The 24,363-nt window shown below is 44.0% G+C and overlaps 1 protein-coding gene across 2 annotated transcripts in view; it reads left to right on the top strand.

Moving 5' to 3' along the window:
- Positions 1 to 18,856, top strand: part of UVRAG (UV radiation resistance associated) — a 318,993-nt gene extending 300,137 nt beyond the window's left edge. For both annotated transcript variants that reach the window (XM_064576913.1, XM_064576912.1), the window contains one exon: positions 16,942 to 18,856. In XM_064576913.1, the coding sequence (XP_064432983.1) occupies positions 16,942 to 17,644 (703 nt within the window). In that variant the 3' untranslated portion in view covers positions 17,645 to 18,856. The remainder of the gene's footprint in view (positions 1 to 16,941) is intronic.
- The last annotated feature ends 5,507 nt before the right edge of the window (positions 18,857 to 24,363 follow it).

The raw sequence follows: 24,363 nt of genomic DNA, 5'->3' as shown, positions 1-24,363 counted from the left end.
CCTCCCAAGCCTGTGCTCCTTAGGGCAGAGGGTAAAAAAACTCACACTCCTGAGGGAGCCTCTTACATCTTTTGTAAAAGAAAACACTTCCATGTTCTGTGTGGTTGTTACCATTCACAGACTGATCCCAGTGGAAGCAGGTTTGCTGTATGTTCTTTTGGTGTCGAGGATTTCTAACTGGCTGAGGATCAGTGCAGTCACTGAATTCCTCCTTATGGTAAGCTTCAAAGTTATGTGACAGCTTGTTTGTTTTGTTTTGTTTTTTAAAGAACAGACAGTGTGATGAAAATTTCTTTAAGGACGTGATTTTTTTTCTTTCGCATTACAGAATTCTGATCTAATATCAAAAGCATCTATCTGATTAATCCTAAAACTAACCCCTTTTCCTCTAGAACACAGTTACATGGGGCACAGTCCTCAGTGCTTTATGCTAGCTCTTTCCAAAAGAAGTCCCCATTTTCTCATCCTAGGATCACTTAACCCCATTGTAACTGCCAAGCAACACAGTTTTGAAAAGCAGAATTTCAAGTCAGAGGTTGTACTTTTGAGTCATTTGGTTAAAAGCCACCAGCATGCCATTTAAACATCCCATTTTTCTTTTACTACTAACTACAAAGTCCCAGGATTGAAGTTGACCTGCACGTGCACAGCTGATGCTAGTGCTGAATTATGGTCAGGGAAAAATGTACACGCAAACTGCTACTTGATGCCTGCCAGGAAGACGATAAGTTTAAAACTGAGTCGCTGTGGTGGTTGTGAGCGGGCCGTGTGATGGGGCCCCAACATTCAGGTCCTGGGACAGTGCCTCGACTGTGTCTCTCCTCTGCTCTCTCACCGCCTCTCCGCTGACCCCCAGGCAGACCACGCTCATTTCTGATTTCAGTTCTTTACTCGGAACTAAAGTTCCCACTACCCAGAATAGCCTGCCCTTGCCTCTGCCCTATCCGCATGTTGCTTTCTCACTTTAAGATACATCCTACTTCATTCATTCACTCACTCAACAGGCACAGTGGCAGATGCCGAGATAAATATGTAGTCCCTCGGTAGCATAGGTTCATTTTTCCCACCAAAATCTTAACCACTAGGCTCTTGAGCAGCTGAGGACTGTGTCTTACTCATCCTGTGGTCCTAGCCTGGCACCAGGGAAGCCTGGAATTATGTGAGTGAATGAATTAGCCATCCGTCTTGTTCTGTTCACGGAATACACTCCTTGAACTTACATTCAAGGGGGGTATAGTCTAATTGAGGCAATGAAATAGGAACAAACAATATATAATAGAAATAGAAAGCATGAAGTATTCTAGGTAGATAAGTTCTTTGGAACAGTCAGAGGAAGTCATTGACTTCCTGGTGTGGGGGCTGTGGGTGAGACCTGGGACAAGGTCTCTAAAACTTCAAACCAGTTTAAACTGTCAGCTTAAATATATCTGTAAAATGGAGTCAATAATGCCTACCTGGTAGAGTTCCTATGAGGGTTAAATACATAGACGTCTAGCATACTGCCGGGCACACAGCAGCAGTTATTACTAAGTGGTAGCTCTCATTATACACATGTAATGGATAAGTGAATCATAGTTATCTCTGTTTTCAAGTGGTAATCCATTCTTTGTTATAGGTATTTTGTTTTTCCTTTAATATCTACAAATAGGTATAGAATATGGTTCTTGGTCACATTTTTTAATAGTGGCTCATGCCGTCTTGTATGTTAATGATACAAAATAGTCATCTTCTCCCTCTTGCTTTCCCCAAGTCCTTTATAAGACCCTTTGAGAGCCATAGAGATTGGTATCCTACAAATCTGTTTGCTTACCTACTTCTTTTGATACCTATCTTCTTAGGTACCTCTCACGTGGAATTAGAAGTTATAAAAAGTCTCTTACTTGCAAAATGTTCCATGTTTTTATTTAAGTTTGCAACAACCCTGTGAGGACAAGGCCGATAATCACCATTTCACAGATTAGAGAACCAAGACTTAGAAATGTGAAGTGAGGGGCACCTGGGTGGCTCAGTCAGTTAAGAGGCCGACTCTTGATTTTGGCTCGGGTCATGATCAGGTCATGATCTCAGGGTTGTGAGATGGAGCCCAGCAATGGTGGGTTCCATACGGGCTCAGGCGGGGCAGGGGGGCGTCTGCTTGAGGATTCTCTCCTCTCCTTCTGTCTCTCCCCCTGCTCTCTCTCTCAAATAGATAAATAAATATTAAAAAAAAAAAAAAGAAAGAAAGAAAGAAAAGAAATGCAAAGTGATTTGCCAGGGTCACATGCTCCTACATGATGGAGCTAGGGCCAGAAACCCAGATATCTGGCTCTTGTCTTTTTATCACACGATGCTGCCCCTTCTTAGTCAGTGGTCATCCTTCTCCTTCCCTGCCCTCCCAGCTCTCCTGTCTCTGTGCCACCTACCACCTAACACCTATTACCTTCCACAGGGAAATGCACCAGAGTCAAGTCCAGAGTACTAGAAAAATACACTGCTACAATATCAAGGCTGCAGTTCTGGTAAAAACGTTCTTTGAAGCTTATCCTACCTCATATACTTAGAGAGGTAGGAAACTCAGAATCTTAAAACTTTGTGAAGAATTTGGGAACTTTAAGACCAAAAAGAAACAAAAATGATTATATGTTTCAACTCCATTCCTGAAGAAGCAAGAAAACTGAAGGAAGCACATGGGTTGGCCTAAAACATATGCTTGCCTCCAGTGTTTGCTGTCCTCCAATTTCATGTTATTATTTTCAGAATAAGACATGATAAAAGTGGGATTTCAAAACCATCTGTCCTGCTTTATACATGGAATGTTTTATTCTGCTTAATTTTTCTCGACTATAGAGCTTAAACCAGCAGCTTTGTGCAAGGCAGTGTGATATAGCAGAAGGAGCACTAGATTTGGGAATCAAAAAATGTAGGCTCCAACTTCAGCTCTGTCACTTAATTTTCATAAATTGTTTTTGAGTATTACTTCTTTAGATGGAGTTAATAGCACCAGCCTTATTTCCCAAGCATAGTTGTATGGAGCAAATGAGATCATGTCTAAGCGATTTATAAACTAAAAAGGACTATGCAAAGTATCATTAAGTAGGATTTATGCTTTTAACAATTCATTAACTGTCTCCTGTGCATAGAGCACTATTTAAGAGACGAAAAAGATTCAAAAGTGTAAGATAATTCCTGCTTTGTTTAGATGACAGTTGTTTAGTTTAGAATCTAAATGAGTAGATAAGACAAATTAATATTTTGAAGGACGTGACTTGCAACAATTTTCCTGTGCATTGTGCATTCTTGCTGTCATGTGGGGCCTGGAGCCTGAGACCCAGCTTCAGTGGACAGTCTGTTAACCGATGGAGGTCAATCTTGGTCTGAGTTGTTTGACATTTTAGGACCAGGTGTGCCTTTTTTATAGAGACCACGTCAATTTCAGTGACCTTTTTGAAGATGGGACCCTAAAGAGAAGCATCGTTGACTATTCCGCAGCTTGCTGGGATATTTCTCCAGATTCCTTCTAGTACTTAATGATGTGACTTAGGAAGGAACGACTAGTGGCTTTATGTATGGTCATCTCACTTAAGTGGTATAAATCTCTAGATAGTGTTTCTGCTGAACTACTTTTTATCTAGTCTTCCATTCCTTTTCATAAATAGAGAGGACCAAGCTGAACAGCTTAAGAAAGAAAGAAAGAAGAAAGAAAGAAAGAAAGAAAGAAAGAAAGAAAGAAAGAAAGAAAGAAAGAAAGAAAGAAAGAAAGAAAGAAAGAAAAGAAAGAAAGAAAGAAAGAAAGAAAGAAAGAGAAAGAACTTTGGCACATTTTAAGAAAGTCCTTTTTTAAAAAAAAAAAAAAAGTAAACTGAGGATAATGAAAATCAAGAGCAAGTGAGCCAGTCTACTTTCTTTAAAAGCTGAGGGTAACAATATAATAGTTTAGCTTTTAAGCCAAACTATTCACCTTTGGAAATGAGGCAGTATCCAGCATTAGCAACTTTTTAAATCCTCTTTAAAAGCAAATGTGTCTTTCCTTCCCTCCATCATGCTTATGCTAACTAGTGTTTCTGGCAGGAGACCCTGAGGGACTTAAAAAACATGCTGTCTAACTGATGTTAGTTTTAAATTTAGATCAAATGACATTGTCTTTGAAGTCTCAAGTGTACCACTTAAGGTAGCGGCATCAGATGGGCTTGCCTTTCAAGTACTTCTTGCAGGCTGGCATCCTTAATATGAAAACTGAAGCCTGGTCAAAAATAAATGAAAACGAAAGTTTTATTGGAGTTATTTACTCTAAGATCGCTATTTTAGAAGGAACCTTACAAGGCATCTCGTTGCCTCTAGACAGGAACAGACAAGGCATGTGGGTATCTGTAGTATTTTAAAAGACCTTGGGGGACCAGGCTTCTTCCATAACTCATTCCAGAGTTTAAACACCCTCACTTCAGGAAATTCTTCCCTATATTTAACTTACAGGCCCCCTCCTGCGGTTAACACCCATTTCCGCTTTTTTCTGTCTCCAGTCAGGATGGAGAACAGCTGTGGCCAACATCCTTTGTGTGCTAACCCTCCATCAGTGACAGAAGGTCATTTGGGTATCCCTGGGCTTCATTTCTCAACCTCCGACAACCAAGTCTTGAACCAACTTGGAATCTTTTTCTTTTTGTTTTTTATGTGTATCTTGTTTATTTCTATTAATTCCTTCTGATTATAAAATAATATGTGCTCAATGAATCAAATTTGGAAGGTGTAAAAATACACAGAAGAAGGGAGAACAATAACCCCACAATCTAGGAACAAACTCCATTGTTAAGTTGATCCGTTTTCTATGTGTTTCTTATATAGTTGAGATCCTGTGGTCTATACCAGCACTGTCCAATAGAAATATAATCTGAGCCACATATGTAAATTTAACTTTTCTGGCAGCCATATTATAAAAAGGTAAAAAGGAATAGGTAAATTAATCTTAATAATATATTTTCTTTAATCCCAATAAAACCCAATTATAACTTATCAACGGATAATGACTATTTTTAAAATTATTAATAAAATATTTTACATTCCTTTTTTCAGACTAAGCCTTCTAAATCCAGTATATATTTTAACACAGCACATCTCAAATCCACCTTAGCCACATTGCAGGTCCTCGGTGACCACTGGCTAGTGGCTACAGTGTTGGACAGCATCGTCGATACACTTGTATATACTACTTTTTGGTATATCGTATCTTAAGCCTCTTATAACTGCCATTTAAAACTTTTTAGCATCATTTTAATGGCTGCATAATATTCTTATTTAGATTTACTATAACTGTATCTTTAAATAGTTTTGTTTTCATGTTATAAGTAACCCGGTAGTGTTCTTCTTTTTACCTTTTTTTTTTACATTAACAGAACGTTTCTCAACACATTGCCAAAAGAAAAAACCATAAATTATTCCTTTTGAGTATAACTAATTAAATCCATTTATTCATAAAACAAGTAAGTTCACTTAATACTCACTAAATCTTTACTACGTTAGATTGGAAAGTGAAGGAGTAGATTTCAAGAAATAGAAGACAAGTTCCCCCTTACAGCGTTTACGAGACTTGGCTCCATAGTTGGACTGCACACATATCCTGCTTTAACTATCCTTCCCTTCATTTCTTACTCTTCCCCCCTATATGCACACACAGCCTGGTTAACGCCCCCTTGTCCTTCGGGACGCCAATTGAATATAGCCTCCTGTGATGAGTCCTCCAGATGATGACCGGCTCCCTCCTCCATTACAGTATACAAAGTATATGTTGTACGCAAAGCCCCATGGTGTTCTGGTTATTGGTTAACTCTCTCCATCTTCTTGACTACAGTGGGAACTCCTTACTGATAGAAACCTTATTTTATACATTTCATTATTTCCAGAGCCTAGCCGACTGCTAGGCAGTGAATGTGGATGTCAGTAATGTCTACTGAAATATGTGTTGAAACACAAGTGGTCATATTAAACATCAGTTGGATGGGATAATTACAAGTACTGTGGCTGTTCAAAGAGATTACTCTAAGTTGACATGGTTAAAGAAGGCTTAATGAAGGAGGTCGGACTTGAATTGGGCTTTGGAAGATGGGCATATTTAAATGAATGGAGGGAAAGAATTAGCAGAAAAGCCCTTACATATCCTGCATTAAGAAGTCAGTGTTTTTTAGGAGGAACTCTTTAGCACGTGCTACGTATCAGCAGAGAAGCATCCTTCTAGATCTAAAGCACTATATTAAGTTTCAGGAAGCCTGTAGAGCTATGGTCTGTGCCCACCAAAAGCTGACAAGGGTTTGCAGCAGTAAAAGTGACCACTGATGACTTCAGTATGACCTTTGAGTTTAAAATCAATTCAGATACAATTCCCTGTGTTTTAAGTTTGGAGTTTAACATTAAAGATCATTTTATATGATGCTTCCTCAACAATTCTTCTGTTAGTAAAGAGCAGTATATAATAAGTAATGCCATTATAGCAAATGTCAAATGACTGTTACGGCGAACCAGGCGCTCTTCCAAAGCATTTTGAATGTACTAGTTAACTCATGTAATCCTCACAACAACCCTGGGAATTAGGACCCCCTCTCCTGCCTCATCTTCTTGATGAGGAAACTGAGACACAGAAAGGTTAAAATGACTTAAAGGTGACCCAGCCTTGGACCCAGGCCAGATAGTTTTAGGCCCCCACTTTTTGTTACTCAGTACAGCCTCGCTTGTAACTATGTTAAGACTAAAATGTTTTATACAAGGGACTATTTAGCACCTTTTGATTTCAGAGAAGGAATGCTATCATTATAACCCTCTCCTAGTTTTCTTCTTTCCTCTCTGACCGCTCCTTCTTATCTCATTTACAAGCTCCTCTTCCTCTACCTCAGCATAAAAAACAGCTCCTCAAGGTTCGGTCCTAGGCTGTCTTTTCTCTCAGTTTGTTCTCCAGCCCATGGTGATCTTATCTATCACCATCATTTTAATTATCACCCACACTGAAATGAAGCCCAAGTACAAATCTTCGTTCCAGGTCTCTTTTCAGATACTACGCCTCTCTTCAGATTGCCTCCTGGATATTTTCACGGCACGTTCTGTGTGCCTGTGTTCTTTTCTCCCTGCCGTCCATCCCAACCCCCATAAGCCTCGTGGGCTTCCGGTGCTCTGTTTACAGCAAATGGAATCTCCACCCGTTCGTTCACAGTGGCCAGAAAGCTTTCATAATCCTTGCTTCCCCACTTTCCCTCTCATCCCCACATCTAACCTCAGCAACACCTGCTGATTTCCCCTGATGGGTCGCCTGTCTGTATTGGTATATTTCCAAGCCCCCATCATCTCTCACCTACACTGCCGCACAGCCTGTGGTCCCCAGCGTCTGTTCTGGGTCCCCTCCAGTCTGTTCTCCAACTTCAGCCAAAGGACACTTTCCAAAATACAGATCAATCAATCAATTAATAGATCTCTCTTTCTACCACCTTCGCCCCCCCCACACACACACACACCACTAGCCTAAAACACTTTAAAGGCTTAAAGAGAAAAACTATCAACATGGTCTGTGGACTTCTGCATGATCTCCATGTTTCCCTCTCCAGCTCTATCTTCTACCATGCTGCTCTCCACTTGATGACCCTTTGGGTCCTCAAACATTGTTCTCTCTCTTGACATAGGGTCTTGGCATATGCTCTTCCTTTTGCCTGGAAGATGCTCTTGCCCACCAACCCATTCTTTACCTGGTGAAAAATTCTACTAACCCTTCAGTTCTTGGCCTTTTCTGGGTTGGTTCTGTTACACCCTCTCTTAGCCCATGTCCTCTTCTGCACAGCATGTGTCAGAGGTTATCATTTTACATTTTTGTCATAATTTTGTGACAGGTATGTGTCCTCTCCCACTGTGGGGTAAGCTCTACAAAGCAGGAGCTGCGGCCTATTTTCAATCATTATTGAAAATGTCTTTAGTGCATTAAGAGACATTCATTGTATATTTGAATTAGGGAGTAAATCATTTGTCAATACGCATACAGTTTCATGCTGCACCTCTTCATAGTCTGGAGGACTACCAAAGATAAGGTTCCCCAGATATTACCCCTGGAGTCCCCCAGTCTGTCACTAAGTGATGATTAGATGGTGGCTAAGTGTAATTCAGGCACTTCTTCTGAAGGCCTCCAGCATCTCGGGAAATGGTGGCAGAGCTATTCGTTTTTCTTTTAAAATAAAAACAACTAAATCCCATGGTTCAGCTCATGTCAGAGCCTATTAGAAACGTAGTGGTAGCTCAGCTTTAGCAGTATCTTTCACAGAGTCTGTCACTGGCTTCTGGAGCCTAGAACTTCCTTTAGCTCTCTCTCTGCAAGTCTACTTTTGAAATTCAGAAAACATTCCCTGACCAATGTTTTAGTGTCTCTGTCGAGGTCTCCCTGAGGCTGGGCTCTGTGAGATTGCTGTTCCTCCCATGTCCCTGGCAAAGGTCAAGGCTACTTTTTCCCCCACTAATTCTCAGCATAAATACTTTATTACTTCCATGTCCCAAGTATTGTCCAGGGGGGCCCCTGGTATCATCTCTGGCTGCTCTTTCTGTTTCTGCAGACCATTTTATGGTCCTCATAATGTTTGTTGCCTGACTGTGATTTTAAAACATCAGTTTGTATGATGATTTCTTACAATGAAAGCTGATGGGTGAAGTGGTTGACTTGACTCCTCCTGAGACCCCTCTGTATCTCCCTAAGGATCACTCTCTATTCCCTGATTCCAGGGAGCTCAGCCTTGAGACTGAGATGGAGCTGGCCTCCAGATGGGCTCCTGCCTGTGGGCACCCCCTTAGCCTCTGTCCACTGCCCTGTGCTGAGGCCTCTTTCCCAAGCTAGGCCCTGTTGTCCAGGGCCATGGAGGCCTGATGGCCAGGCCCTCAGTTGAATCACATAACCTGGGGAAATGGATTTCTTCAGCTTGCTTGGTTTACCGTTTGCCTGTGGAGCTTTCTCTTTCACAAATTCATCTTTCCATCAGTCCTTAGTTTAAATAAAATTTAAAGGCTCCCTTGTTCAGTTATACCTTTTTAAACTTTCTGTTTTTATTTAGTCAGACTTTGGCAGTAAACCTTCCAAGCTGAGCCCAGGGGAAAGGTGACCATTGGCACAGGTTTCAGCCTATGCTTTTGGCCCAAGATTGTTTCTATTTTTATTTTGTTTCTTGTTTTTGTTAACATCCAGGGCAAAGATTAAGCACTTCCGCTTATCTGGTAATGGCGAGTGGCCTTTAGATTGCTTGCCTGTGGCCAGGAGACTGCATGCTTAAAACTGTTAACCCCCAGCCACCTCCTGAGAGATAAGATCTAGCTGTAAAATTTGGCTCTCCCAAAAGGAGTCTCTGTGCTTCCACTTGATATGAGAGAGAGCAAGGAGACAGATAAATCCCAGCTTTTGCTGGATTCTGAAAAAGGATAGTAGTCTAATTTATGGAGGTTGTTTTTTTAAAAAAACTAACTTTATGTCATAATTTCATAGCTGCCAACAGACGTAATTCTACCTCAGCTTCGCCTTGGCAACCTGCTTTTGGCACTCTCTGCAGCCCTGTCGTTGCTCTGCATTATTTAAGCAGTAATCTTTAAGAAGGTGAGAAACTATTATTGCTTTTTTAGCCCAGTTGACATACTGTTGGCGCAGAGTAGTACCTAGAGCTTCAAACATTTCTAATGGCCGTAAACCAACTTAAACACCTCCATGGAGAGGCCTCACTGCCGTGAGGTCATAGCTTGCTGCAGGGGGAGAAAGAAGATCGAATGTTGTTTAAAAAAGTGGGCTTTTTTTCTTTTTAAGTATTCTTAGTCCACCAAGTTGTAGCTGTAGACTTTGGCCAGGATCCAGACAATCAAGATTTAGCATTTTGACCAGCTGTGATCTAGTAATGTTCCTCAGAGGAAACATTTTGTAGGAGGGAAAGACACATATTTGAGATTGTGAACTGTGTTCTTTCCCAGTACCTTACAGAGTGAAACCTGTTCTTTCCCAGTACCTTACAGAGTGAATCTGAAAGAGAATAGGGAACAAAATCGTTTCAAATGGCTAAAAATTCACCCTGCCTTCAAGAACTATCTCGATGTGGTAAATCTTTACATTTTTCCTTTATTTCCCTTTCCCTTAAGTCTCCACATTTATATCATTTTGTGGCAAGATGTCTTCCTGTTTTCATAATTGATGCTTGGAATCCATCAGCACTCTTATAACAGAACAACAGTTCCTAGGAAGCCAAAAAAGCCACCCAAACTTAATAACAGAGGCAAGAAGAGAAAAGAAAGAAAAGACACCAAGACACTTAGCCTAAAAATTATTCCTCTGAGTCTCACTCCTCCCTCAAATAGAAGTATGATCAAATGTCAGTGTTCTGGTGGCAAGCCCTGGGGACTGAGAGAGAGAACGAAACTAACATTTATTTAGTCAGATTGCATTTGTTCAATCACAGTGAGTTGCTTTTGACCTCGGGCAAGTGACGTAACCTCTGAGCCTCAGTTTCTTCATCTGTAAAAGGAGGATGACGATCATAATACTTCATAGAGATGTGAGGATGAAGCAAGACCATGTAGAAAGCTATCAACAGAATACTTACTTCATCACACTTTGTTAATGTTAGCTGCTGCTGTTCTATCATTAATAGCAATCTATGGAGTACCTACTCATTGTGCTAAGAATTTTACTCCTACCCTAAGCACCATTAGGTGGATCTTCACGTTTCGCAGAAGAGGAGACATTGGTTCAGAGCGGTCAGTGCTCAGGCGTGTCCCATGTCCCGTGTCCCGTGCCCCATGCTGGCGGGGCTCCCTGCCGATGTCTGGAACATTATAGAGGGAGACGCGGAAATGGAAACACATTTTGGACCAGTGCTTTCTTACCTTGTTTTCTCTCTCCCAATCCTTCTGTTTAAAGGAGGCTGTTGCTTTAAGCAATAAAACTAGCAGAAAGAAGAGAAGAAAGAAGAAAGTGGCAGAGGCAAGATTAGTGGCAGGGGGTGGGGATGAACTGGGCTCTGCTATCTCCCAGGTTGGCTTCATGGCAAAGTATTCGTATTACGGTCATAAAAGGCAGAGCAGGGTCCTCCATATTTAGGCTGGGACAACAGAAATTCCCCTCTTACAAAAATGCTTTCTCCCCAAAGCTAGATTCATATAGAAAAATGATACATCAGGGGTTCGGGGACAATTGGAATGTACCTCCAAGGATTCTGGGAAGTTTTTATAGTCCCTGAGCATTTGGTACATCATGTAAATAGAGGCAGTTGAGCATAAAGCCTTCCCCGCCCCATGTCTTCAAGAAAAAAGAAAAAAAACTGAGGTGATGTTTGCTTTTGATTGATTTAGTTCTTTTCCTCCAGAACTCTTTTACACTCGCCTCGGTTCTTTTCCTCCTTCTTGCAGCTGGCTCCCTTCTGTGCAGGAGTGGGGATGGCGCTGGTGGGAAGAGTTCTTTGTCCCCATTCTAAACAGCATTCCGTATAGGAGGACGTAGCAGGAGGAAGGAGACCTAGACTCTGGTCTTTATTTCTGATTACCTGTGTTCCATGGTCCCAGACATTAATGCCCTTGAGCCTCAGTTACCCCTTCTGTAACATGAGGGCAGTTCCTTTGGGATCCGAAGCCCATTGAAGCTGATGACAGCAACCACAATTAACAGCTACTACTGCCGGTGGTGTATATGCCAGGCATTCTGCTGAGGATTGCAAGTGCGCTATTCTATTTAATTCTTCCTATAGTCCAGTGATCTGTTTTATGAAGGAGAAAACTAAAGCACAAAGAAGATGAGGGGCTACCTACAGTCATATAGTCATATAACGAGCAAGTGCAGAGTCTACCCTTAAATTATAACTCCAAATAGACAGTCATCGTTGCAGAGCTTGGAGTAGAATCCAGGTTTTGAGCATCCTTTGTCATCACCACCACTCTCTCCAGATACAGCTGAAGACATAACAAAAGGTAACTGACTACAATAAATAAGGACTCACAGAATGAGAAGTAAATTAATCACCTTAATTTAGAGAGATCAGAAAAGACTTGATCAAAGAAGCCAAATTTAAACCAGACTGCCCTCCTTGATCTCTAAACTCCAAACTACTTGGCTTCTCCCTCATCAGGCTATTGTTTGTGACTCTAGGGTATCCTTTTGTACTTGTAGCAAAAGGTTGATTATGAAGTAATCTAACAGTCCCGATGTGGTTCAGTTATTCAGCAACCTATCCGGTGTTTACCTAAACCGTGGCCTGGTAAATTGGCAATTACAGTATCTTTGAGTGGTTGTTTTTTAATAAATTCCTTTTAATTTCAGCATTAAACCCCAGATGTCGTGTTTCCAGGTTTCCAGTTTGGACCTAAGCCAAGCTGGAAAAGACATCCACTCAAGGCAAACGGTTAATGAGAATGTGTGCGGTGAACTAGGGGACTCGGTCCAGTTACCAAACCTCAGACTTTGGGCCCCCTGATCTAGTGCTGCAGGACCTTAGGGACCCCTTGCTAGAGTGGAGGATGAAGCAAAGCTACCATGTTTCCTACAGCATCCACCCCTCTCCAAAACATCCAGGTTTACGCTGTTTGTTTCTAAGAGTAAAAATTCCTGATAAGTGACTCATCATCACAACTTAAATAATGTACTAATTTCATTTGATAAGTAAATTGTCAACAGCCTTTAAAAATTGGTCATGTAATTAGTAAATCTATGCGTTTCGACCTCTTCTTCCATTTAGATGAAATAGTCATTAAGCCAGACTGTAATCAGACAGAAAGAATCTTGAAACCTTCCAGGCATTCTTTTTTCATCTCTCATTTGCCTCTTTAATTGCTACCTTTCTGTATTTTAGGCAGTAGTAGAGGTAAAATGCCCCTTTTCTTATTGTAAGAATTTAGCTTGTACTAAAATGTGTAACAAGTTCTGGAAACTTTCTTTTAAATGTTAAAATCCAAATTATTTTATCAAAAATCTATACATTGTGTTTTTATAGAGAGATGCTTGTAGCAGTTTGTTTTTTAATAGTAAAATTTTAGAAATACAAAATTAGGGAATGGTATTCCATTCAGTGGAGCAGCCAATTAGAATTGTTTACCAAAAGGTTTTAATAAAATCTAATGGCAGGATATGGAATGGTATATATAGGCCACAAACATAACTTTAGGTTTTTTTCTCTTTTTTAATTAAACACGCCTTTGTAAAATCAAAGTCTAAAAGCAAAATAATTAATTATGGTTATTTGATAGGTAATGGGCTTGTGAGTGATTTCTATTTTTTATATAGTTTATATTTTTTGAGTTTTCCAGGGAGTATGAATTATTATAATAATTAAAAATGCATGTGTGTTTGTATATATTTTAATGTAATCATTCAACACTTGAGCTGTTTAGAACTCAGCTATCTGAAAAATCTGGACCACTACTAAGATCCTGGAAGTAATAAAAAAAAAATTAACTCTGAGCAGCCAAAACTAATGTTAAAAACTCATAAAGTCAAGCATGATATGCCCCTCACTCAGGCCTATGTACTCTTACTTTGCACACAGTTCTCAGGCCATCCACCACAGGCGGGCACAGCGAGTCCGAAGCAGACATTAACAGTAGACAAGGGCCTGCAGATGAGGGCAGTCTCAGGCGCACTGCCAGCCCGGTGGTGAGAGAGGACCCAGGGAAGCGTGGGTGAGGGTGGGAGAGCCTGGGACCCAGACTCAACGCCAATGAGTGTCCTGTCATCTCTTCCCCGTGTCACAGTTAAGTCATACGTGTTCATATCGATAGCCCAGCGTTATCAAGAAGATCCCCTTCTCTTCAACTTACTCTAAGATTATAAGAAAGACTTTAATAAAAAGTTTTAAAAGGTCTTGTTACACGTGGCTAAAAATGGGGGAAAGACAACATGTGGTGATTGAAGGGCATACTCTAGACATGGAGACGTTCCTGACTACTGGTAGCAACTGATTTCTTTACCATTCTCCAGGGGGAGCATTTTCCTGTTACTTGGGCTTTCCAGATTGTATCTGATACTGTCATTACCTGGGTTCTCCAAAAAATCTAAAGGAATTTTGACGTCAGGATGTCAGAAAATGCTAAAGTCTCTACCTTGCAAAGCCTTAGAATCCATCCATTAAGATAGGAGTAGCACCCCAGAGCTTAGAGACAGGCTGGGTGGGTTAAATGAGAAAGCCTGTGTAATGGCATTTAGCTTGAAGTCGGGCATTTCATTAGCAGTTAGCAAGTGTTAGTTGAATCTGAATGTGATGTTCCCACTTGGGACGCAACAGACAGCGTGGGCTCTGGAGGCAGACCAAATCTAGTTCAGATGTGGGTTCTGCAGCCTTGAACAAACCACATAACCCATCCACCTGCCTACCTTTTCCACAAGGTAGATGTGAGGGTTCAGCTTCATTGATGGGCAAGAAAATCATGGCTCCCTTCCCATTATAGTTGAGGAGAGGGCTGGCACACTTTGTTAGTTTCCTGTTGTACCAAGTTGTGGAGAGCTTTCAGAGTCTCAGAATCTAAGAGGGCTACAAAACCCCCTTTCCTCTTGTGTTGTAAGCACAGCTTGTTGTGCCCAAGCCTGTTCTCCTGCCCTGCCTTTTATCAGCCCCCCTGCAGCCCAGCAGAGAAGCGGAACAGGGTGCTTGCGGGGTGGGGCCGGGTGGCAGGGGGCCGAGTGGCAGTGGCAATGGGGATTATCATGTTGTTCACCCTTCACGGCCATGAGTGGTCAAGCCCCTGACCCCTGGCTGTATTATCAGTGATAGCACCCTTCAGCATTCTAGGCTGGGTCACGTGATGCGTCGCCCCCTCCTGGGCTGGAGTGGCAACTGAAAGCTTGGTGTGGCTGCCCAGAGTAGAAAGTCTGTGGGTGGTGCTGATGCTCTGTTTTGGTTTGATTCCCTAGGCCCCCTGCAAAATCATTTAGAGAGGGATACTGTCAGCAAGTGGTAGAGTAAAAGCAACAAGGTTGGCAAAAATGCGTGGCTTACCCAATTACTGTGAGTTTTGACAACATATTAACTGAAAACCTAGATTAAGTCCAGTAGATTTTTCTCTGTTTTGTTTTGTTTCTCTTGAGAACTGAAAACAGTAATTTGCTGGTCTACTTGCCTTGTTTCCTATGCGTACCAGTGACCACCCCTAATTATGAAATCTCTCCTGGCACCAACACTTAAAGCCAAGCTACGGAGTCTGATGAGCCCATGGATTAGCAGCCTGGTGGTTGCCTTTTTGCAAGAAGAATAACCCTTTCTTAGGTGTCTGAGACCACAGGCATAATCGAACATCAGAAAAAATCTGAGAGAAGTGGGAGCAGGCAGCTGGTACAAGGGCTTGTGGCTGTGGACAGAGGTGGAAGGGGCCCTAGATCCTGCCTTCTTTTTCAGGGCACTTATCACAACTGTAATTTGACAGTGTATTATTTCAGTAATCATGGCTGTCTTTCTCCTGCAAGACTGGAAGCTCCTCAGAGGCAGGCCTGCTCTGTCTTGCATGTTTCCCCTCCCCAAGGCCTGGCTCGTGTGATAGCTGTTTGGTGGGTGGGTTTAGTTTCAAGTCTAGCCTCTGTGCCTGCCTCGTAGCTGCTGTTTTGCAAGCAGCCACTCCTCTGTATGTGTCCTTCTCTGAAGAATGCAAGTCAAACGGATCTTGTGTTTGCACCTCCTTCTGTCTCTGGGCCCAGTCTGTTCATATCGGTGTATTGAGCTGACTGGCTTCATCCAAGTGTAATATCTAGAACAGTGATCCATACTCCAGGTTGGCTTAACTAACACAGCATATAACATGACCATCATTTCCAGGGTCTAGATGCTCGATTTCCATTAACTCGTGATTATTTATTGTTTCACACTTAAGAGTAATAGTGTATACCCTGCTTTCTTGACAGGGTTTTTGTGAGAACCAAGTGAAACGATATATATGAAATTACTTTAGAAACGAAATGCTTTGTGTAGCGAAACAGTGATTGTTATTGCTGGCCCTAAAGTAGCTTCCTGAGACGGAAGTGAAGTTCAGGAGAAGGCACTGAAGACCAAGTATTGTCAACCCTGTGTGTTTACACATGTGTGTAAACCATGTGTGTTTACATAGCCTTATGAAGGAGAAGCCATTTTCCAAGTTAATGTTTCATTAATAAAAATAGCTGGATATAGATATTAGATAGGTAATAATCTCTGTTAGATAGATATAGATACAGATACAAATCCCCGCTCTGCCAGTTCTGTAATGCATTTGGGTGTCAGAAAAGCTGTTGATCATTGAGTCGTGAGTCATGGGTTTTAGTTTAGCCTGCCACCACCTCCCTGAGGTTATCAGGAACAAGTCATTTAACTTCTCTGCCAAATAAGGATGCCTGCTTTATGAAGATAAAATAAGAGTTGGATATTTTTTTAACATTTATTTATTTATTTTAGAGAGAGAGAGAGCACAAGCAGGGGGAGGGGCAAAGGGAGAGGGAGAGAGAGAATCCTGAAGCAGACTCCCCCACTGAGTGCAGAGCCTGATGCGGGGCTCAATCCCAGGACCCCAAAACCATGACCTCAGCCAAAACCAAGAGTCAGCCGCCCAACCGACTGAGCCACCCAGTGCCCTAAGAGTTGAATATATAAAACAAGAATAAGAATATTGATAGCACTTCAGCCCTTGGGGTTGATTACGTCCCTCAGATACTTTTCTTTCAGATCCCATGCCTCCAGTTACTTCAGCTCTTCCCCACAGGACATCGTTTCCATCCCCCATCCCACCCTGAGCACTGTCCTCTGGATATATTTTAGTGTGTCTTGTATCCTTCTTGAAGGAAGCTCTCAAACTTGAATTCAGAATGCTTCATGTTTTCTCTTGCATTTGGACACTACAATTAATACTAAGGTTGATTATTATCAATTTTTATTCTCTCAAACCTAAGTATGTCGTTCCTTGTCTCTGGGTCCAGAAGGCTTAGGCTGAGTTCGGAAGTTCAAAGTAACTTCTCGTTTTTTGTTTGTCTTCCAGCGACAGACATCACACCTCCAGTGCAATCCCTGTTCCAAAGAGACAAAGCTCCGTATTTGGAGGCGCAGATGTAGGCTTCTCTGGGGGGATCCCGTCCCCAGACAAAGGACACCGAAAACGGGCCAGCTCAGAGAATGAGAGACTCCAGTACAAAACCCCTCCTCCCAGTTACAACTCAGCGCTCGCCCAGCCTGTTCCCGCCATCCCTTCCATAGGAGAGTCCGAGAGAAAGACAACATCTCTGTCGTCCTCCTTGGATACCTCCTTGGACTTCTCCAAAGAAAACAAGAAAAAAGGAGTTGATTTGGGTGACAGATTAAATGGAGGTCATGTGAGTGTGAACACTAGCCAGGAACAAGAAGAAGCCCTCTCTGGGCATGCAGCCACCGTCAACGGCACTCTGCTGCCCAGCGAGCAGGCTGGCTCCCCCGGCGTCCGCGTCCCGGGGGACTTCCGCCCAGTCTCAGAGCCCGAGCTCTGCTGTACTGTGGAGCAAGCGGAAGAGATCATCGGCATGGAAGCCACAGGTTTCACCTCAGGCGATCAGCTGGAAGCCTTTAACTGCATCCCGGTGGATAGTGCCGTGGCAGTGGAGTGTGATGAGCAAGTTCTGGGAGAATTTGAAGAGTTCTCTCGAAGGATCTATGCACTGAATGAAAACGTGTCCAGCTTCCGCCGGCCACGCAGGAGTTCTGATAAGTGAAGTGAGCAGACAGCCAGTAGGACCAGGAGAGAGGCGCTGCCTAAAAGGAGGATAAAGCTGCACTGGTTACCCCTTGTAATAATTACGACACAAAATGAATATTAATGGAGGATATTCCTCAAAAAACAGACTTTGTAAATCAAGGAGGGACTCAGGATCATTGTGTATCAGTGGGCCAGACAAAGTTAGATTTTGCTTGCAAGATTTGCTTTTCAGGCCTGATGATTGTTTTAAGGCAAAAGTCACTCTCTAGCTCGAGTCACCTTATAGGTATTTGTCTGCTTTTTAATTTACACTTCTGTGCTATCCTCAGAGGGGAGATGATAATATATAAATAATATAATAAGCTCACTTTTAGTTTCTCATAAGCATTTGCCCTCACCATAGTTTATAAAGCTTGGGAAAACCAAATAATCCAAAAAAGGTTTTCACCATTTACTGAAAGACCTTTGACCATCCATGAGTTTGATGAATAACAAGCACAATGGTCTCCTTACACCCAGGCCTCCCTGCCCCTGCCCCCAGTCACCCCATCTGCTGCCCTATCTTCACAGTGGATGGGTTGTGCACCCTGAAAACTGAGGACATCAGATTCACTGGTTCTTGAATGCAGAAGCCAACACCTTCCACCTCCTCAGCTCAGCCATACCTTGGTATAACCCTGAAATTAGAGGAAAAACCTCACCTCTGTGGTAGATCCCAGCGGACGCTCTAGGACATCTCCCTCCCCCCGCCCCCCCAAGGTTACAACAGTCAGATGGCATCCAATCCCCTTTGGGGGCCAGAGTTTCTATGTGGGCAGATGCTGCAGTCAAAAACCAGGCGTGCTCTCTGGCAATGCACTCACCAGACAGAAATCCCTATATGTAAATTCCATGCTAATTTATTAAATTCCAGTTGGAAAGGAAGGTGCTGGATATGATGTAAAATCTGGAGAGAGTCGGGCTGTCCGATGTGCAGACCGCAGGGCAGTCGGGATAATTGGATGAAGAGGCTTAGATGAGGCGTAGATTCTATTGGTATGTGTGCAGGTGCATTCATAGTAAATTATGTTCCTGAAGTCCGATTTCATTCCTGGAGCTCAGATCTCATTTGCTATTGCTCTATACTTTATATACCCAAGGACATTGCCTCAGGGTTGCAAGCTCTTTAAGGAAAATTTATGCATATATCCATGTATTGTATGGAAGAATAAAAACTGAATTTGCTTCACTTGACCCGATTTGTTTTTTCCAGTTTTGACATTCATCTTGAAGCTGCATCTCCATGTTACATCATGACAGGGCGAGCCTGAACCGAAACCGCGGCTGTGTCCACAGCAGTGTCGTCAGCTTGAGTCGACACGGTTTGTGTAGCCACACAAACGCCCTCACGCACGGACCGCCCGGGAGTCCGGCAACAACTGGGCTCCGAGGCCTCGCGGTCCTTTTCGTGTGTTGTCTGAGCACTCTTGGGCTCAAGTTCTCATTGACAGCTACATTATCAAGCAGAATAGTTCATGTTGTTATTTTCCACATAAAGGGATCTCACTGAATCCATGCTTGACAGACAGACCCGACCTGCAAGCAATTAAGAGCTTTAACTTGATCTGGAGAAATCCATCTTATTCCACAGAAAGAGGCAGAACTCCTCCAGACCTAACGCAGAAGCCGTCTGTGGAGTCACAGCTTCTTCGCAGTGCACTGTCACTCATGTTAGAGTCCACGAGGGGGGAGATCGCTGTGGGCCTGGCTCTACGTCAGACTGGGCTGTTGGAGCCCTCCAGTGAAATAACACCCGCACCGCACCCCCAAAAGGACAAGGTTTTGGAAGGACTGTGTTCGTATTGAACAATGGGAGGCACATCACATGTGGCTTAAGGTCCACAGATGGGAGTGGACTTCAAACTTCATGCCAGACTTACAGACAGGGTACACTGAGGTGCAGGCCCTGGAGCCTGGGTCTTGGCATGCCCCTGCTTGGATGAGCACCCCTAGTTACAATGTTCATCTCAGGTTCCACACAGCCAGACAAAACCCGGGGCTCTGGGGCTCTGTCAGTCTCCTGTCTGTGGACTTCCGAATTCTGGGACCCACAGCACGGAGCCCTGTCGCTGAATATCATTAGCTCAGAACCGGTTACCCATGCATTGGCTCGGTCCACACCGTGTTCAGTGACATTAGCCTCACAGCGCCACCGCTTAGGTTTGGGTTCCTTTGGTTTGGGTTTCAGGTTTTCGTTGCATTTGTTCGGTGCCTCCAGTTTCTGCCTTGCCTTGGGTAGAACCTGCAGTATTATATATCTCCAGGAGGAACTCTGCTCAACATTTTCCAAAGCTGCAGAATTCATTTTGCCTCTGTTTAAAGTGGCCAAGGCCAAAATATGGGATGAGTTACTATCTCCTACTAATCTTTTTGATTAGTCTTGTAAATCACTAAAAAATAAATAAAATCTGCTTTGAGGATATAAGCTGAAATGCAATTCACTGCTATCCATGTTGGAACTTCTAAGAGCCCTTTCCGTTTTCATGTAGCTGAGACAATTTTAACAGTCGCAAATGTTATCAAATGAATATTTGATTGTGTTCTCTCTCTCCACTTCCCCTTGCCCACTTTAGAAATTCCAGAGATTTTTTTTCCCCCTCAGAATATTAGTTTTGGAAGATTGTATCCAGCTATATTTTTTTAGCAGTTCTAATGGTGCCCATTTATCTTGACCTAACCGGTTATTTAAATAATTTTTTAAACCACCACCAATAATAAATGGCATGTGAAACTGATCTGTTGGTAATTGGAAGAAAACTCAGCATCTGTATTTATAAAATAAAATTGATTAGTATTTATTTTGAGAGTAAAAGTGTATGTTATTTCCCTGCCATGTTTGAGTCCCGTCTTCATTGTTTTGAATTTCATGTTGAAGCTGAGTTAACTATGAAAACCTTGCTCGTAAAACAGTCAGCCAGCCATTTTACATTTACTGAGCTAGCTCTCTCTCTGTGAGGGACTGGGCTAAGCAAGGTTAATACAAAGATCAATAAGCCTTGGCCTCTGCCATGTGCTCTAGGGGTGGAGGGTAGGGGATCGGCGTATTGATGCGTTAGAATTCAGTGTGATCAATTCTGTGACGGAGAGATGTATAGCCAGGGTGTGGAATGCAGAGAAAGCTCACTGACTCAGGGATCGGGAAAGGTTCGTGGAGGTCATGCAGATGAAAGCTAGATGGGATGAAAGATGTCTAAGATATTGCAAGTGGAAGGCACAGCATGGGCAAAGGCCCAGAGGCAAGGCAGGGCCTCAAGTGTTTGCAAATTGGCAAGTTTTCCCCTGCTAGTGGCCTGAGTAGATGTGAAGAAGGGTGAGGAGAGATTGAATTGCAGGCCGGTGGGGAAGGCTGTCAGGTGCTGAGACAGGAGATTTAGACGCTTGCGGGGGTGTGGCGGGGGGAGAGACCCACCTGGGAGGCACCCTTTCCAGGCGGTGAAGCAGAAGAGTAACTTGGTTAGATCTGAGTAGCAGCCGGCAGCCAAGTCGGGGCTGGACTTCAGTAGTGGTAAGCAGACTTGAGTCTGTTTAATCTTTCCTATTTTGTTGTGAAAAAAAAAGTCTGTCTGAAAAAGAGGCGCTTTCTTGCGCCCTGATGTTTTCAGGGTAAGTACTGGGTCACGGGCAGGGCAGGTACTGGGCGGACACAGTGCAGCCAGCGTCTGATCTGCAGAAGCTGACTCCCAAGGCCCCGACTCAGCCACTTGGAACCTGTGACCCTGCTCAAGTCATTGAATTTTTAAGGGCCCCCACTCCTCCGGTGGTCCCTTTTGTCCTACAGGAGGGCCCCCGCCTAGTGGCAGGATGCCCAAGACTTGTTCTCACCATTTCCCGTTCTAACACTTGGGCACAGCCACCTCATCTCTGAATCTGGCCCCTGCTCTGTGGCGTAGGGATGGTGCCCCCCCACCCCCACCCCACACAAGGTTGGATTTCGTGTTAGAAGAGATTAATATTTTTATGCACTTAGTGACCATTGCAAAGCACCATGCACATTGGGAGGAGTTAGTCCTTCAACAAGGATTTCTGGCATCATCTATACCAGGCCGTGGGGGGCGGTGGGGGGGGTGCAACTGAAGTGCAGATATTTATTCTGTACACACTGAGAATGTGTCAGGGCTGAAACTGGGCTTTTGAAAAACTAAGCTCTAAACAAATGTCAAGTGTTCCGAAGTGTTTTAGTGGGTGGTATGGACACAGTGTTGAGACATGGTCTATAAGCCTAATTAGCTTAATTTGCATGTTTTTTAACACCTGGCAGATGAGCTTATTCAGGCCCACCTCATCCATAAATATGCTCTTAAACAGCTGCTGGCCGCCTCACCGCATGCTGAACTGGTGCCCAGAGCTCTTAATTTTGCTTGAAGTAGATAGAAGCTTTTTCTTTTTTTTTTTTCTCCCCCTCCTAGCGCATCTAATTACAGTTTTGTAGGTAGACAGCTCAGCCTTGTGGATTTTAAATGAATAAAAAACACGTCTATAAAATCATTGCACACATTTTAGAGGCTGGCAATGTCAGCAATCCAGAAGAAGAACGGTCTTGAATCTGGATAAAAGTGAGAAAGACTGCCAGTTGGCAAGGCCACCGTAGCCAGCCGAGCCCGGGGGACATCACAAGCGGGCCCGCGGCAGGCGGGGATCCCTTCGGTTCTGTCCAAGACACGACTGCAATCAGCTTCCCTCGGTCCCCGTTAATTACAGGCAGCAAATTCGGAGGAATGGAGGGTGCGAGTGGACAGAAATACGGGGTAACCTGACTCTCAAGAAGCAGATACAAGCAGGAAGGAAGCGGTCTGGATGTATGAGCAAGGAGCCTGCGGCCTGACAGATCCCAGCCAGCCTGCTGCTCACCGGCTGTGTGACCCGAACAAGGCCCTTGACTTCTCTGAGCCCATGTGATCCTCTGAAAAGTGAAGCCAGCTCCTTGCTCAGGTTTTCCCTTGTGCCTCGACAGAGGTTCTTCTTGCCTTAAGAGCAGTTCGGTATTCATTCTTCCAAACCTGCCTCGGCTGGCCTTGGCCTCCAGAGCATGGCGGAAAAGGAGAGGACCGTCCTGTGCCCCCTCTGCCTGTGGTGGAGCGCTTGGGGCTAAGCCACTTAACACAGCCTACTTCCGCTCAGGGATTTGTGTGCAGCAGAACAGCTACCACGCTGCCATCTGCTCAAGATCCTTGTGAAATCTCTAACAAAAATTTTAAAAACTCAGCTAGAATGACTTCTACCGTTCCTAAAGATGGCCCTCTGTCCTCAGGAAAATGATAAATTCGTTTTAGTTTGATAGGACAATGCATAAAATATTTTAAGGGAAATGGTTGAACTAAGTTCTGATATTTTAAGGGATAAACTCGTTCTCTCAAAATTTTACTTGCAAAAAAATGTTTACTTCACTTACAGGGAACAACCTGTTCCTTGAAGAAACAGGCATCACTTCGTGTCCACAGATCTCTTGCTCTTCGGGTGAGGGGCTTGGCCACACCTTGTTACTATGATGGGAGGGGACCCCCTCCCCGCCCCAGGCTACCTTTCATGCGGATGGTACGGGAGCTTTTGCTCGTGCAATAGAGGTCTCTAAAGCTTGCTGACCTCGAGGCCACACCCTTTGCTTCCAGAAACCTTCCAGTTGCCTTGACCGCTCTGTCCCCAGCCCTGTCTGAGCTCTCTGGTGGCACACGGCGGGTGCTCCTGAAGTTGGGGGCATGGGAGAACGAGAGCATAGAGGTGAGGATTTTGTAAGTCACCTGCGCCTGTCTCTTGGTCCCTTGGGAGCTCTGTGGGGGCCCAGCGTGCCCAGAGTCGGCCTCAAAAATCACCGGCGACCTTTAGAGGCAGAACTGTCCATGGATTAGCTGAGACTCTGGAGCGGGGCTTTTGTAAACAGTAAAAAGAGGTGCACGTTTGAGGGATTATCACAGTTTCAGGACACACCCTGAGTGGGAATGAACCGCCACTAGCTGGGAAACCAGTGCAGGGGCTGAGCCTGCCGCCCTACAGATACCTGCACTTCGACTCCTCAAACGTGTGGTGTGTCCTGTCCCGCCCCAGCCGCTTCCATGATAGCATCTGACGCCGAGGACAGCCGCGGGGAGATGGGGGCATGTGTTACCATCACCACCTGACCGGGAAGCCCGCAGAAGCCCCCTGAGGGCGGGTGACCCGCCCGAGATCACGCAGATCCCAGAGCCACCCTGGGGCCAAAGCAAACCCTGACCCCTCCCCAGAGCCCCTTCTGCACCCTGTGCCTTATCAAGGCCCCGTATGTAGCCAGCTCCCTCTGCCCGGCCATCTGAACACCTCTTCCCCGTTCAGGAGCCCCTTGCTAAGGAGGACGTTCCTGCCCAAGCAGTAGAAGAAGTCCGCACCTCATGAGCTTGTGTTGTGAGGTGGATTGCAACTTTCCAGGGACTGGAAATGTCCATTTGTAACTGTCAGAAATGTGGTGTAGCTGTCAAAGCTCACGGGTTCAGCCGTGTGAAGTGTGACTCACAGACACGTAAGATACAGGGAGCCAGAGGGTCACCTTTGAGGACGCACCTTAGCTGCGTCCAACAGGTATGTCAAGGGGATCAAATGGGGGCAGGGCTACCAGCCAGGGCAAGAAGCTGGAGAGAAGGAATTTCCAGGGCCCTTTATTTATCTCTTCACGCCACAGGCAGTTAGTTACTGTCCACACCCTGCACGCTTGGAGGACCAGTGAGGGGT

The sequence above is a fragment of the Mirounga angustirostris genome, unplaced genomic scaffold (genome assembly GCF_029215605.1).
Source record: "Mirounga angustirostris isolate CCGP_5_RB_7025 unplaced genomic scaffold, mMirAng1.0.hap1 SCAF_13, whole genome shotgun sequence".
Lineage (NCBI taxonomy): Eukaryota > Metazoa > Chordata > Mammalia > Carnivora > Phocidae > Mirounga > Mirounga angustirostris.
The sequence above is the reverse complement of the archived record's forward strand: the minus strand, read 5'-3'. Positions and strand labels throughout refer to the sequence as shown.